At 54.9% G+C, this 15890-nt stretch overlaps 6 protein-coding genes across 6 annotated transcripts; 3 read left to right on the forward strand and 3 right to left on the reverse strand.

The window, feature by feature from the left end:
• Nucleotides 1-341: 341 nt before the first annotated feature.
• Nucleotides 342-1328, reverse strand: HMPREF1541_02276 (arginase; the record flags this gene model as incomplete). The annotated part of the gene is made up of 1 exon (XM_008716632.1): nt 342-1328. One exon carries the CDS (start codon nt 1326-1328, stop codon nt 342-344), a length of 987 nt encoding a protein of 328 aa, XP_008714854.1.
• Nucleotides 1329-2021: 693 nt separating this feature from the next.
• On the reverse strand, nt 2022-4409 carry HMPREF1541_02277 (uncharacterized protein; the record flags this gene model as incomplete). The annotated part of the gene is made up of 1 exon (XM_008716633.1): nt 2022-4409. The coding sequence occupies one exon, from the start codon at nt 4407-4409 to the stop codon at nt 2022-2024; it is 2388 nt and encodes a 795-aa protein (XP_008714855.1).
• A 1177-nt stretch (nt 4410-5586) lies between these two features.
• HMPREF1541_02278 (uncharacterized protein) lies at nt 5587-7754 on the forward strand (the record flags this gene model as incomplete). Its single annotated transcript, XM_008716634.1, has 2 exons — nt 5587-5756; nt 5804-7754. The coding sequence occupies 2 exons, from the start codon at nt 5587-5589 to the stop codon at nt 7752-7754; spliced, it is 2121 nt and encodes a 706-aa protein (XP_008714856.1).
• A 333-nt stretch (nt 7755-8087) lies between these two features.
• Nucleotides 8088-9107, reverse strand: HMPREF1541_02279 (uncharacterized protein; the record flags this gene model as incomplete). The annotated part of the gene is made up of 2 exons (XM_008716635.1): nt 8088-8989; nt 9041-9107. 2 exons carry the CDS (start codon nt 9105-9107, stop codon nt 8088-8090), a joined length of 969 nt encoding a protein of 322 aa, XP_008714857.1.
• A 1831-nt stretch (nt 9108-10938) lies between these two features.
• On the forward strand, nt 10939-11921 carry HMPREF1541_02280 (uncharacterized protein; the record flags this gene model as incomplete). The annotated part of the gene is made up of 2 exons (XM_008716636.1): nt 10939-11460; nt 11511-11921. The coding sequence occupies 2 exons, from the start codon at nt 10939-10941 to the stop codon at nt 11919-11921; spliced, it is 933 nt and encodes a 310-aa protein (XP_008714858.1).
• A 957-nt stretch (nt 11922-12878) lies between these two features.
• Nucleotides 12879-14960, forward strand: HMPREF1541_02281 (uncharacterized protein; the record flags this gene model as incomplete). Its single annotated transcript, XM_008716637.1, has 1 exon — nt 12879-14960. One exon carries the CDS (start codon nt 12879-12881, stop codon nt 14958-14960), a length of 2082 nt encoding a protein of 693 aa, XP_008714859.1.
• Nucleotides 14961-15890: the final 930 nt, after the last annotated feature.

The following is a 15890-nucleotide window of genomic DNA, read 5'->3' on the forward strand; positions in this document are numbered from 1 at the left end:
GCCGTTAAGGATCGTGTTTACTGCGAGGAAGTGAGGAGTCGCGTGAAGATTGGGAAAAGAAGGAGTGAGGAGAACGTCAAAGTCAAAACGAGCGAGAGGAGGAGGAGGAGGAGGAGGAGGAGGAGGAGGAGGAGACTTGGACTGAGCTGGAAAAGTAAAAGGCTGACCTGAGTCTATGGTATCTCTAACACTTTCCGAAGGTGACTTGGCAACGCTTTTTTTTGCCAAAGAGGCCCGTACATTACTTTTTTCTGTCGTACTAGCACCGTGGCAGATGCATGGCCTGCAATCTCAACGATTCATCCTCATAAGTCCTTGAGATGCTGCTGCGTCCTGCCTCTTCATAGCAACGTATCACCCAGAGCACAGCGAACCAGACTGACACCCGCTCTGACCGTCTCTGAGGCCCCAGCGACCTCGAGGCTTGGGTTGACCTCAACCAGGTCCATGGCCACCAGCTGGCCGGTCTCATGCACGCATTCCGCAATATAGTCGCCCTCACGCAGGGTCAAGCCGCCTCTGACCGGAGTGCCTGTGCTGGGAGCCCATTGGGGATCTAGCGCATCCACATCGAAGCTGAGATGGATAGGTGTATCGGTGCCAATATGGGCAAGGGCCATCTCGACCACTCTACCGATACCATGTCGGTCAACGTCATGCATGCTGAAAGCCTTGATGCCATTCTCGCGGAGAATCCGCTTTTCGCCGCGGTCGACGTCCCGTAGCCCAATGTAAACAAGTTTCGAGACAGAAAGCGCAGGCTTGTCCTTGAAATCTCGATCTAGCCAGCCAAATACATCCTCGCGATCACCCTTGGCGAGTCCGGTGAGGAAGGCGACCGGCATGCCATGGATGTTGCCGCTGTCTGACGTCTCGGGGGTATTAATATCGGCGTGGGCGTCAACCCAGATGACTGCAATTTCTTTGCCCAATCGTTCGCGGATGGCCTTGGAAGAGCCTGCGATAGTTCCGACAGCAATCGAGTGGTCACCACCCAAGGTCAGCACCATACGGCCGTGCTTGGCCTGGTTGTAGACTTGGTCGGCCAATGTCTGGGTGACTGCGCTGACCGAACGAGGGTTCTTCATGCCGCGGTGAGGCTCGTCCGACGCTTGCCGCATCTCATTGTAGTTGTGGACCTCCTTGTCACCGTGCAGGTTGTATCCCAGCTCTTCATCGATCTGTTCCAATAGTCCGGCGCGGAAGAGGGCATCGGGTGCTGCGTCGACGCCTTCCTTGCACTGCCCTCCAGAGAAGCCAACGGCGACGACGCCGAGGTCTGCGGGCGAGGACAGGAACTTCTGGTGGATGGTCGAAGGGGCGGTCATGGCGTGTCCGCTAATCTGGGACTTACCGTTGGTGTAAGAGGACTGGATAGTAGTAGAGGGCATGTCGGAAGCAAGGAGAGTAAGCTGAGAGGGTTCCGTTCTGAGGAGCAGACGAGCCGAAGATCAATGCAGCACGGGGAAGGAGCGATGGACAAAAGAGACGCGGAGGACTGAGCAAGAGCTGACTATACCATTCTTTTGTAGTTGCATCGAGCATGTGACGCGGGTATCCATTCTACCTGACATCTGGGTAGACACGGAGGGGCAAAATTCGACAAAAGATTGTGGTGCTGCGCGCGCGCGTGTGTGTGCGGGCGCGCCGCATCTCGAGCTGGAGTTCGTCCCTGGCAACTTTCTCGGCCCACTACCGTCTGCATCCCTGGCAAGGGTGCAGCGGTGCCTCGGATCTCACTCATTCTAACCTCACGGTGCTGGCGGCTGTGCTGCAGCCCAGAGGCCGGGCGTGGGGGATCGTGGTCATCACAACCGCTAAGTGCAGCTGCAGCCGAGGAGGCCGAAGAGACTGCAAGCGGCTAAACCTCTAAGTGACTGCCTTTCCTCAGCCTTCCCTTAAGTACAGGTATAAGAGAGCAATTATTCAACAGAATCTCCTCAAGAATATTACCCGGCTGGCCAGAGCTGACCGTCCTGTGATTAGGAAATTTGATTTTGACCACATGGTTAGATTCGGATCTAATTGCTTTCAAACAGCTGATCCGGTCCGATTGTTAACAACCTTGCTCGAATGTACCTATTGTGGCGTCGTACCCAGGAGTCTCGCTGCTGGAGGAACTCTGCACAATCCACGTCTGTCGGCACATATAGCCTGCCCGCTATCTTCGCCTCAGCCGCAGCAAAGCTACCAACTTTGGCTGCTCCTTGCAGTCGCCCCTCTATAAAGATGCGCGCCACAATCATCACGTTGCGCATCTCTTCCAAACCCGACCTCAGATCCGAATGGATTCTTGACAAATCCTGGGAATACTTGGACATCCATGCTATTAACTCGATGAGAGCCGGAATGTCCTGGAATATGCCCAGCGTCTCAACGAGTAGGCGTAAATCGTGCGGATCAGGCACGGCCTCGTGTGGCAACCTTGCGTTTCGACTGCTAAGCCACCTGCCCGGATCTCGACCGCATTGCGTACAGTCAGCGAAAATGTCCTTGATCGTTGTCGCCGGCTCCGAGATGGCCCTCCAACGCGGCCACGGGCCCCATTTGAGAAGCGTCTGGTAGACATTATTGACATATCGGAACGTCGTGAAATCATGGTCGACTCTAGCATGCCTCATAACGCCCAAAAGGGCCTTCAGATGTGCGCTCAGCTTCCGAGTGTATGCCCTACGTGCGACGTAGTCACCACTGCCCATGTGCTGCGAAGCGTGCAGCGACAGGCCCTTCAGCGCCTCACTATACACCACTCTCTCGGTCACCTTGCCCAGTGACAGTAGACTCATAGCATATTCGATCGGTGTAGCGGCCCGTGCAGAGGCAGCGTTGCTAGCATCTGCGCGAACCCGAAGCTTCGTGCTGGCCTCGCCAGGGATTGCGAACAAATGGCCAATGAACCCTCCTAAAACGTGTGGGGGAGTGGTTTCAAACACCACTCGGATCATTTCCGCAGGATGATTGTGTGCATTGAGTAGCACGTCTTTCCTGTCGTCCGACAACCTTGCATCCTTGATGTACTTGATCGTCTGATCCAGATCGAGGCTATTCCGCAAGAGGGCCGAAAGCAAACGACCACCTGGTTCAACGCCATCCTTGCGCATCTGTGTATACAAGCCCTCTACACTTGGCGGTGCTTTGTCCACATAGATAACGTCCAGAGGACTTGACGGGTCACTCCATGTTTCTTTGCCATCCCCCGGTACGGCGTCGGAGTTGGAATGTTGATCTTGTGGACTAGCAAAGAGCTTTTCAAACATTGCTTCAAAGGGTCGACCGTCTAGGGGTTGCATTGAAGCCACAGTCTTCTTGCGATAGGACAGAAAGGCTGCCCAAGCTTCACGGACGGTCCGTGTTGCCACAATTCTCGCCGCCCAGATGCTGGGATGATCAAAGGAATCCGGCGTGTCCTCTAGCCTGATACTCACCAGGGAGGGCAACGGCATTCTGCGGGTTTGGATGGTCGGGCTAGCGTCTGTGTCCCAACCTGCCATAATCTTTGCGGCCACTTCCCAAACACCATGAGCATAGCCCGCTTCATTCATTCGGCGTAACAACTTGGCAGCGCGAGACTCCCTACCTGGGTACTCCAAGCTGGCGTCCATACCGAGTCTGTCTTCTCGCCACGGCGGCCATGACAGCGACTTGACTCTTGCCCAGGCGTCTTCCGGTGGTGTTTTCCTATGTGCAAGCTGAACACTTATGAGAGCTCTGTAGCCCTCTCGGTTGATCGGAAGCTCGGGCCGGTGTTCAGTCATGCTTCGTACAAGCTTTAGTTGAGCGACTTGCTGTATGGAGGCATTCCTGACCGGGTGCCAAGTAGTAGGTAGCGCTATCAGCTTGAGCAGCTTGTTGCAGTAGTCTGCCAGCGGACCCAGATATGTAGTACGCCGCCACAAGAGGATGCTGCAAGCAATATCGACAATGGTAGGAAAGGTATCAGGTGCTACCCTCCTGGCGTGCCGTAGTAGACGTACTGCCAGTATCATACCTGACGGCTTATCCCAGGATTGGGCGGCAAATATAGTCTGATCCTTTGGTTCGGCACTCTCTGTTTGCGTGGAATTCTCGAGGGCGTAGCTGTTGGTGACGTCTCTGATACCTGGTCGGGAGGATTGGGAAAACTCGTCGTGATACTGGGAGCTTTTGCGGATAGCAGCTAGCAGGAGCCGGAACGACTGCGGCGGGATGTACACCGCACGCAGAATCTGAAGCGGAACTATGTGGGACACAGGATGCTGCTCAAGCCTGCGAGCCCTATCAACCGTCTTAGCATATCTGGATACCGAGTCCGCGCTGTTTTCGGCCACCAGAACGCGGGTCCAGGCATCAATGTCCTCGATAGAGACTCCCTCCTTATCAAGTATGGCATGAGCCTCCGCATCCAGGACTTGCATTGAATCAAGCTGCATAGCCCTTTGATACCTGGATGCATTTGAACGGTATCGTTTTAAGCGGCGGATTGCGGTGGGTGCCCAGAGGGCAATCAGCTTCCTCACACCTTCGTTAGCTCTGAGAGGTGTGGCAAGTTCCCATTTCCCAGCCCGCGACCTCTCGGCCGTACTGCCATCTGCCCGGTAGGCCCTGTGACTGATCGTTCGAAGTGCTGGGGTGTAGGACAGATCGCGTTTATGGCGGATGAGGTGGACTGGGGCGCTAGAACAGGCGAAGATATCTGGATACAACTCGGGGCCCTTTATTGGTGTGCTGTTGGTGTCCTGGGTTTCATTGGGGCCGTCGGAAGGCCAGAAACCTGATGCGCCTTCGAATGTATTTTCACTCTCGTACAGGGAAAGAATATCAATGTCGACTTCGTCCGGCGCAGGAACGATCGCCGTCTGGCTACGAGGGGTCGCAGTGCTGATAGATTGGCGCCATGGTACGCGCCTTGAAGGCACCCCCGATAAGAAGTTGTGATTCGGGCCGCAGGGTTTGATTCGTTCTACGCGGCAAATGTCAATGTCGATGATCAGGGCGCGGCTGCTGCGGCAGAGCGATTTGCGCAGGTAGGTTGAGAACATCCATCGATGCTCTCAAAGAATCATTTCCAGGTCTTCTGGCCCTGTGGAGAGAAAGAAGAAGCTGGTCACAGGCGTGTGTGAGCGGGTTGCAATAGTAGGCAAGGATGTGTCTACTATACAGTACAGCTCCAGCATCGCGGGTCAAAAGCGTGACTGGAAGTGCCAAGCATTTTTCTCGCTTTGGGCTTCAGGGTCGCTGCAGCATCCATCGCAGTCTGCTCATCCTGCCCCATCCAGATCGACGAGCATTGTCCTCCAGATTCGCTCTCGTTCCAGATCGCGCAGTCCTTAGATACCAATCGTGGCCTTTCGGGCTTTTGGAATTGAGGTCACAATTCGCAACGACGGGCTGGTGTTAGTTCCCCTCCGCTCTCTCACGCGCATCCCTTCGTCTCCCGCGCCGCGTCGCGCACTTCCTATCCCCGCAAACCTACCAAAGCACCGCGACGATCTCCCCAAGCGATTCCAGGCAAACCGCAACCACATTCTCTGGACGCAGGATGCCAACGAGATAGATCGTTCGCGAAAACCAATCCAAGTGGAAGATCAGCCTTTGTTTTGGCGCAAGATGGCAGACACGAACGGGGATGCATCGCATGTAAAAGGAGGCAGAGAAAGCTCTCTACATCTCGGGAAGCGCAAGCGCTCGTCCTCGCCGGAGAAGAGAGTGCAGGTCAACGGTCAGGGTGCCTCAGGCTTGCAGAACTCGCTGATCACGGTGCTCGAGCAAACACAAAAGTACGTCCTGTGTCTGTTCGTGCCATTCTAAGGCTAACATGTTCCAGATCAGATATGCTCACGGCCTTTTTACGTTCTCCCATACCTACTGGATCGACTCAGAAGCCTAATGCGAAACGTGCACGCCTCAGCTCTACCGAGTCCGAGCCTGACACCATTGAACATCGTATTCTTTCTGGTATCTATCAGTCCAAAGAGGGTATCTTGGAAGATGTCGAGCTTGTCCGCAATGCTGAGCCTCAGGCTTTGCAGAATGGCACCGTCAACGGTGACCTACTCGAGAGGCCTCCGAGCGCCTCGGATGATGTCGCTCACCAGCTGATCCAACTCTTATCATCGTCCCAGGCCATCACGTCTCCCAGGAGGTCTGTGGAACCCTCTATACCTAGCCGCCATGCAGGCCAAATTATCATGCTACGCAGTGCAACCGAGAAGGGTGTGTCCATGCTCTATTCCGGCCTACAATCAGACAGCGCCGAAGAAAAGGATCTGACCAAAGATGGTCGGCGACTCCCAAATGGATTTGATCTTGCCGAGCCGGCAACTATGGACGCCAATGTCCTTGCTCCGTCCAAGCAGATTCGCAACTTCGGGGACGTATTTGGGCCCCATCGGAACACGAAGGCTTTAGAGATGCCCCGATCTCGCCCCACCTTCAGAAGCAATACTCTGAGCTTTAGCTCCCACCAGGTTCCCAATCGACCAGCACCTGTCAATCGACCAGATTACAAACACCAGCAGCTTCAAACAGACTCATGGCTGACATATGCTGGGGTGCATAAACTGGGCGATGACGATCCGAGCCGGCGTTACAGAGACAAGAATGCTGTAGCCCACGACTTTCGAGCTGCATTAATCGCCAACGACGTCACTGTCAATCAGTCTGACGAGACTCTGGGTCTTTTCAAGAAGGCATTCTCTTCGTTTGCGCCTACATCGGATAGTACAACATCGTTAATTTCCGCCCATGATCGACAGCGTGAATGGTGGCGCAAGCATGGAACTCCACGGATTCGCAAAATCTTCAGCTCGAAATACCCCGACCCTGAAGAGGCTGATACCGTTGTGCCCAGTGAGCAAGGAGAGGGTGATGAGTTCGCAGGAGTTATCGACTACGTTCCAACTGAGGCCGAAGAAGCATTGCCCGACGAGGTCTACCCCGAAAGCATTGATGAGGTCTTGGATGAGATTTCTCAACTACTGGAGACGGTGCATTCTTACCAGAGGATGCGATCTTTGGAGAGTCGGCCATCTGCCGACGCCACAAAACCGTCTACGGGTGAATTCGACACGTACGAGTTGCTCCGATCTCAGCTAGCTATTCTGATCGCCTCGGTTCCTCCATTTGCTGTTTCGAAGCTAGACGGCGATAAGCTCTCCGATCTCAACATTTCGACCAATGTTATGGTCAATTCCGTTGACTATCGTGGAACAATGCAGCCAGACGACTTTACACTGTCGAAATATCGGACAGCACACCAATCTGCTGCCACGCGCATGCCACAGGTTGCAACTCCAAATGCTCGAACACCATATCCTGCGCAAAATAACGTAACGCGCTATGGGGCGAACTTGCAAAGCTATGCACACAACCTGGGTCTGCAAGCTCAATACGCTCAGCGCCAGGCTCAGCAATATTCAACCCCTCAAAACATCCAGCGTAACTACCAGACATATCAACAAGCTGGTAGCTATTCCGCCCAGCCAAACTTGCAGCAGTTTCAGCGACCGGGGGTGAACGGCTTTGGTGGATGGTCCAATGCCAATAGTACGCCACAGACCAGCTTTGCACAATCGCCCTCGCAGCCGGGCTATCAGCAACGAGCGCAGCAGCAGCCGGCAGTGTTTGGTGGCCAGTCCCCCTCCAGACCGATGGCCAACGGGCAAATAACATACCAGAACACACCGTACCAACGGCCGCAAGTTGCCACGCAGCAGAATTTTTCGCCCGTGCCGCAGCAGACTATGCAGACAGGGGTCACCAATGGTGGTCAGTAGAATGAGCGCTGCCGCCGAGGAATCTTGATTTCGGCGAGAGCCCTACTTCAAGCACGGAATTCTGGATTCAGGACGATCAAGTCGGTTCAGGGCGCAGGACTCAAAAGTGTCATCATCAAGTTTATTCAAGTTTTCGTAATTGACTGATGCTGAGCAGCGGATGCAACCCTGCTCGTAGCAACTTGGGACGAGGATAGCTTATACAAAAAGTGTCAAGCATGAGATTGGATGCTGTAATGTTACGCATTAGCCGTATGCCCACTCAACCAGCAGCCACACCTGTTTGGAGTGCCAATTCCCGTCTTAGCAACGGGCTTGAGGGCATAGCACATCTCAGCTCGGGTCCAGCGCCATCTGCCTCGCTCCTTGCTCCTCCTCCGCGCTCCCTCTGGCCGTCAACAGCTCCACCTCCGCGTCAATATCCACCCGCACCTCCTCCTTCCACATCTGCGCCTGCGTCTCAAGGAACCGCCACTTGATCCGCGTCGTCGTCGGTGGTTGGCCCATCGTGCCTTGCTTGGTCGTCTCCGTCACGTCTATCCCAGAGGCATCGAAACCGAAGCCCCGTGCCAACGCCGCCTCCGCGGAGGCGGAACCCGAACCGGTTTCGGCGGCGAGCAGAAGCTGCTGCTGCTGCCTCCCCCGCTTCGCGCGCTCCAAGTTCTGCAGGCGTACCAGCGCGCCTCGGCCCATGCGCGGCGGGGCGTAGCGGCGCTCGGCGACGACGCGGAGGCACGGGGTCTTGGTGACGATGGCTTGGGAGGCGATGCAGAGGGAGCGCTCGTAGGCGCGGACGTCGCGCCACAGGAAGGGCGAGGAGGCGGCGTGGACGCGGGAGCGCCAATTGCTCAGGTCGATGGTGCGCAGGGAGCGGAGGCAGGCGAGGAAATCGGGCTTGGCGAGCTGGAAGGAGAAGTCTTGCAGTGAATCCCAGTCTAGGGTGAGGGCGGTGATGAGGGCGAAGTTGCTGGCGGGGATGGCGTGGGTGAGGAGGTGTAGGGCGGAGCGGGAGGCGAGGTCGAAGGTGTTGGAGTAGAGGATGGGCAGGGCTTCGGTGTGGGTCAGGCGGGAGACGCGGAGGAGTTGGGAGGAGAGTTGGAAGGGTCGAATGGTGGGATGGGGGGTGGAGGTGGTGCTAGTGGGAGTCGGGGGAGGTGTAGATGGGGCGGGTATGGGGGCGGGAGCGATGCCCAGCGGATCAGCGGTAACAAGAAGGTGGGTGTATATGATGCGGCCTGAGAGAATGAGTGTCAAGATTTGGTCTCTGGACGATATGGGAGACTCACGGATTTCAGGGGGAAGGCCCAAGAGTGTAGGGGCGGGCCTGGAGGGATCGGCCGGTGCCTCTGTCATGCTGCACTAGAGTTGCTACTACACGTTCTCGGAGGTACTGATACTCAGCTTGGCTTTCGTAGGACATATCTCTGCTCAACTGGAGAAGAGAAGCAGGCTCAATCAATGATGCGATCAGGCAAATAGGTGGGGTAGGACCCGAGGCTTAAGGCAACGCGGTCGCCGCCACCGAGGGCCGGAAGAGTGATCAGGCAGCGAACGGCATATATGATCTACACCATTGTGATATGGGCGCTGCATGAACTATTCCCGCCTGTAACAGAGATTCGGATACATGCCCAAGAAATACCACTGCGTAGGCGAATCGCCAAGGCATAAGCTTGTCAGGCAGTATTCCTTGCCATCCGTTTCGGAGCGAGTCAGCAGGCGTAGAAACTTCGGCAACGGCCTGACTGGACGGTTTTAGTGGTGTCAGCGAGGCCAGCGCACTGCTAAGGAGCAAAGATCAACATTGGATGCGCGATGCATCTGCACATCAACATCCCAGTCCGATCGGTGTCTGCGCCTTACAGTTCTCGCAGCCAACGGCTTCTCTTCGTGAACTGGAAACGCCGCTTTGAGCGCCGTTGAAGACGGCCAGAATAAGCGCGACACACTTGTCTTAGTGAGAAGTTCGGGCGATAGCGTACGCCCAGAGCGATGATGTCAACCAAGACTTTGGGTAAGCCTCCCGGTCTCAGTCGCCTCTCCAACTGGCACTGGCACCAGGAACCAGGGCGTAATCAAGGAACTGGAATACGAAGACTGAGGACGCCCGAGGTGGCTGGTAGAAGTGTATAATAAAACCAAGGGTCGCTACCGTTTACTTTTGTCCTTCGCGGACCGTTGCCCCCGTACCGTCACACGACCGGCGTAGCCTCTTCAGAGCAAGGCGTTTCTCCTCCTCATAATACTTCCTCCAGCCGGCAGTCTTCGCTTGTCCATCACTTCCCTCCGACTCATTCTCTTTCGACACAATTGTTTCGCTTCGGGGGCATATTTGTCTTCCTTCGTTCAACGCTCACACACTTCAAGATGTGCTTCGGTAGCAACGGTGAGACCGTGGTCATTCGCAAGCGCGAAAAGCCAAGATATCACCGCGACGTCTACGTCTCTCGCCCCGAAACTGCGTCCTATCGACGCGAGACCATTACACGGCGTTCGACTTCTGCCCACAGACCGTCTCACGACCACCATCATCATCACCATCACGACCATGGACGCAGCAGATCGCGCAGCCGATTGACGGAAGAGCGTCGCAGTCGAACCGTCTACAGAGATTAGCGACAGCGAGGCTAACGCTAGAAGTCGCGTGTGGAAGGACACTGTTCGGCGCTGGACAATTGTGAAAGGGTTATGAATTGACGAGTTATGTTCATACGCTTCTTGTAGAGCAATCTTGATTCGACCGTTGGAATGTGCGATTTGGTTGGCTATCCCAGAAATCCGTGCAGCCACCACCTATTGCAGGGTGGACAACGTACGTCTGACTAGATCCATTTCTTTGTCAATGAGGGGCAACCTGTCAAAGGCGACCTAGACTCTGAGGTGTGGTAGCACGCTGCACTTGCTTAGGCCCTTCTCAGCAGCGCGTCATCACATCCCGAGCTGTGCATGAGCCGTCGACGTCATTCCTCCCACCAAAGCCGGGCGAAGGCTGGAAGGCACGGCCTCTTGCGCAATAATACTCTTCGATCCCAGCGCTATCAGTGACATTCAAGTTTGCTTCCAAGCTCAACCTTGCACCTCGTTACGTCGTGAATCTAAGCGAAGAATTCTAGAAGATCCTACAGCCCCCTGTACGCAACACCTCCAGCACAGTAGCTGCCCCGAAGCATACCCCACCCTCACCATGCAGCGAGCTTTGAGCGTTCGGTCCAAAAACAAGGACTCCCACAAAGACCCGCCCAAGCATCGTCTGCAGATGCTGAACTCTCTGCGCGGCGTAGAAAGAGCAGAGCTATCCAGGCGTCTTGCCAAACTGATCAAGACCGAGAATCACGCTATCGGAGCATACGAGTCCGCCGGCCGCGAGCGTCTGTCGATTGCTTCACAGCTGTCGGACTGGGGCGAGTCCACCAATGATGACTCCCTCTCCGATATCTCCGACAAGATTGGAGTTCTGTTGTCTGAGATTGGTGAGCAGGAAGACCTCTTCGCTCAGAATCTCGAGGACTACCGCAGCATCCTGAAGCAGATCAGAAACACTGAGCAGAGCGTCCAGCCTTCCCGAGACAACAAGAACAAGATCGCCGACGAAATTCAAAAGCTCAAGTACAAAGAGCCGACCAGCCCTAAGTTGGTCACCCTGGAGCAAGAACTTGTCCGAGCGGAAGCTCAGAATCTCGTGGCTGAAGCTCAGCTGACCAACATTGTAAGTCATGAGTTTTTGCATCCGACGATAGCCCAGCTGACACGTCACAGACTCGCCAGAAAGTCAAGGAAGCATATGATCTTCACTTCGCCGCAACAATCGAGCGCGCCGAGAAGCAGATTATCCTCGCCAAACATGGCCGTCGTCTCTTGAATTACCTCGACGATACGCCAGTGGTGCCTGGCGATGTTCGTCAGCCATTTGCTCACGGCAATGACGCAAGACAGGTGCTCGCGGACGCCGAGCATGAGTTGCAGATGTGGCAGCCAAGCCTAGAGGCCGTGGAAGTCAACTCGACCGGCCTTGGGTCCAATTTGATGCCGTCCGAAGAGGTCGCTCGTGGTACTTCATCGGTGGCAGATACTGCCGGAGACATTGCATCCCCCCAGAGTGAGACAACTTCACCCACGCATCATAAGCCAGCCGAAGGTACGCATCTCGAACAGGCGACTGCGTCCTGAGCGGAATCGGATCTCCGCCCGTTCTAGAAGGCATACACATGGTTGTTAACCAGGAGCGGTCCGGAAGCTGGCGATGTATTAGTTGAGCACGTATTTCTTTTGATATCCACCTCCGAGGCGACAGTGTTTGTAGGGAGGAACGGGACCATTGTCGTGTTGGAAACGAGTTAGCATCGTGTACGATTTATAACCATGACACTTGATTCAAGTTGAGGTTGTTGCAGGTGCGCAAGCGAAACTAGAAACCGTTTCACCACCGACGCAAGCGACGATCGAGTTGCTGCTACAGCTTCGATCCAAGCGAAGCACCCCCTTGTCCGTTGCGTTCGGAAACAAGTCTTATCATTGGTCTATTCTTTACCCGATCTCGTAATTCATACCTGGCTTCGCATGGCGCTATTCTGTGCTGAACGAATGGTTGGGACTTTGTTGGAGAGACTCTGAAGTGCAGCCGTACGCGCGAGTGCCCTCGGACATGTTGTTATCCGCGACGATCAGTGAAGTCTTCACCCAACCACTAGCCATAAGATTACCGCCTGTCCTTGGGAGCCCAAGTCATGGGGTCGGCAAAATGCTGATGATCTCCAAATGAGTTGCTAATCCAAAAGTGCGAGAGGTCTCATAAGTTCATCGTCACCACATTTCTCATCACGTCAGAGACTTGAGAATCGCGGTTTACATCTTCTTACCGCCCACTCACCAGGTCATCTTTCGCAGTCGCCGTAAAAGCAGAGTCGAGCCGACAAACGGCAGCTGTTCCTCCGACACTGGGGTTGAAACGTTTGTAACGCTTGCCGATTGCCGTGGTTTCAGGATCCTCGATCCACCTCCTGTTATAGCAAAGCCAAACCCCAACTTATTTTCTACGGAAACCCTAGAAGCTGGCTCTTCAATATTCTAATTCCCTGTTCGTTGTCGACCTTTCCATCGCAGACGCTGCGCCCGAGTGTTGGCAAGATGCTACGACTGCTTGTACTGGCCGGCGTGGCGCTCATCGCCTACCAGCTCGTTGACTGGACTATATCGTTCCGGCGCAATCTGAGAAAGGCGCAGCAAAGCGGTCTGCCATATATCCAAGTCCCAGTCTTCTGGTTGCATCCAGTATGGCTTACAAGCCACCGCATGCTGCTCCCGTTTCTGGCCAAACTTCCACGAACCTGGACACAATGGGTTGACTTTTGTCTACCGGACATCGGCTATGGATACCGTTACGAGGTCTTCGAGCGGGTCGGGCATGAAACTTTCCTCACCGTGTCACCGGGCGGTCTCAGCATGTATACATGCGAGCCCGCCGTTATCTCGCAGATCACCACTAGGCGGAACGATTTCCCTAAGCCAACCAAAATCTATCGGTCGGTCAATGTATACGGTCGGAATGTTGTATCGGCCGAGGGGAGCCATTGGCGCCAGCACCGAAAAGCAATCAGTCCACCGTTCACCGAGAAAAACAACCACCTTGTCTGGCAGGAAACAATCGACCAGGCCACGTCCATGCTAAACTCGTGGCTCGGCCCGGACATGAAGGGAAACAGGACGGTGAACAGAGTGGCGGATGACGCCATGCGCCTCAGCTTGCATGTCATTAGCAGAGCTGGATTTGGAAGGAAGCTGCAGTGGCCTGAAAAGGATGCTCATGTCAAAGTTGACAGCAGCTACGACGATCCATCAAAGATCCAGAACGAGGAAGAGGCAGCGGATGAAGGCCATTCCATGAGTTACACCTACGCCATTCACTGTCTGCTGGATAATATCTTATTCCAGTTCCTTTTCCCACGATCAATCATGAAGTACGCTCCCGTCAGCCGACTGAACAAGGCGAACGAGGCGTACCAGGAATGGGGTAACTACATGAAAGAGGCGGTAGAGAAGAAGAGAACCGACATGCAGATCGGCAAAGATACCAAGGAGGAATGTATGGACATCTTGGGCCAGTTGGTGAAGAGCCAGGAGCAATCCAAGGACGATCAGAGTACTCAATTGGAGGACTCAGAGATGCTGGGCAATATGTTCGTCCTCATATTGGCGGGACACGAGACAGCTGCCAACTCGATTCATTTCTCTATGGTGTATTTGGCGCTACATCCGCAAAGCCAACGCCTGCTCCAGAGGGACCTAGATCAGATCTTTGAGGGTAAGCCCCCGACTGAATGGGATTACGATCGAGACTTGCCACAGCTCTTCGGTAGTATGGTTGGCGCGGTGCTCAACGAAGAGCTTCGACTCGTGCCTCCAGTAACAGCTATACCCAAATCAACTTGGGGAGTTACAGATCAGCAATTGACGGTAGAGGGAGAGTCCAAAACTGTACCCGGTGGAACATTCATTGGGCTGGTCACCATAGCTGCCCACAGGAATCCGAATCACTGGCCCAAAGGAAGACCGTCTTATCCCGGTGGTAGGCCAGTGCACCCCATAGCCAACTTGGATAATGATCTGGAGGAGTTCAGGCCTGAGCGGTGGCTGTTAGCCGAGGAAGGGCCATCTGATGACCGAACGGGGCCCGCCAGTACAGGTCACAGCAAGGAAGAGATGCCAACTGAGACATCCAGAGGTGGCGATCTCAATATCAACGAGTCTGCAGACACTTCCGAGAGGTTGTACAAGCCCTCCAAGGGCGCCTATCTACCTTTTAGCGAAGGCTATCGGTCATGCATTGGGCGGCGGTTCGCACAGGTGGAAGTGCTGGCTGCGCTGGCTGTAATCTTCCAAAACTACTCTGTGGAGCTTGCGGTGGACAAGTACGCTACCGATGAGCAAGTGATCAAGATGGACGTCGATGCGAGGGTAGAGGTGTGGCATAAGGCGGCAGAGGATGCCAGAGAGCTGTTGTTGAACGGTCTCGGCGTAATCATCAGCTTACAGATGCGGAAGGGGCATGTCCCTGTACGGCTGATCCCGAGAGGGCAGGAAAAATTCCCCGTCGACGCTGATGAGAAGTGGAAGCGGAAGCACCCCGAGAAGTGTACGACAAAAGGCCACCCCGGATGGCGGACGTGGGACGGCAGACAGGGCTACCATATGAACGCTGTGCGATCGTGAGGGAACACGACCTTGGCTTGAAAGTGATAAGATAGATACTCGATATAAAAGCATCCACCTGGAGGCCCATATTCCGCCTCGAGTTACTTGCAGTCTACTCCACCGCTGGAGGAGATAGCGGAGCGTGCTAGGTGGTAATTATCGTCTGCGAGTAAGGGAACTTGAAGTTAACATGTGGACGCTTGCAATGTACGGCGTGTGGACCTGGTTGGGGCATGAATCTTTAGTTGTGGTTGTGGCAGGCTTAACCCGCCGACCGGTGCTCACCGCGCTGTGTTGGCAGCAGGTGAATCGCTGAAGCGGATCAATAGCTGCAGCCCAGGCGCGGTTGCCCGCCAGAGCCAACGGCGGGGTGCCTCCATTTTGTCGCCGCGTCTCACCACTCTTCTCTCGTCCATACAATCGATCCAAGTCATTGCCGCTTTCCGCCAACTGCCATTGGCACAGTCTATCCTCCGACATGCGGCAGCTTCTTCGAACCCGTCTAGACTCGGGATGCAGCCTCCCAGACGGCGTCTGCACCGGCATGGCCCCTTCGCGTTGACACTTAAAACCCCCCGTGGGCCTATTGAAGCCCGCGGGACTATCGTGCAGATTGGGCAGCGATCCTCGTTGGGCATCGACGTTAGGCAATCACGAGATTCGCTGCCCCGAATATTTGGTCCTATCTGCACATTACACTGGACCACATCACGAGTTCTGATTCTCTGAGCCGCCAGGTCGGCCGCTGTTTTAAAACAGGATCCCTGGTCATGCAATCGGCAAGTCGTTCTGTAACACTGCTATTATTCTCATTCCTCGTTCCCGAAAATCAGGCGTGTGCGTTGAAACTGGGCGTCACTTGTGGCTTGACGCCTGTCCTTTCCTTCCTGTGTCAGAAGGCCAGCCCCCATCCCTTTCGTCCAAATCCCTCAGTCTGATACCTGTCAT

The sequence above is a fragment of the Cyphellophora europaea genome (assembly GCF_000365145.1).
Source record: "Cyphellophora europaea CBS 101466 unplaced genomic scaffold supercont1.2, whole genome shotgun sequence".
NCBI classification, from domain to species: domain Eukaryota; kingdom Fungi; phylum Ascomycota; class Eurotiomycetes; order Chaetothyriales; family Cyphellophoraceae; genus Cyphellophora; species Cyphellophora europaea.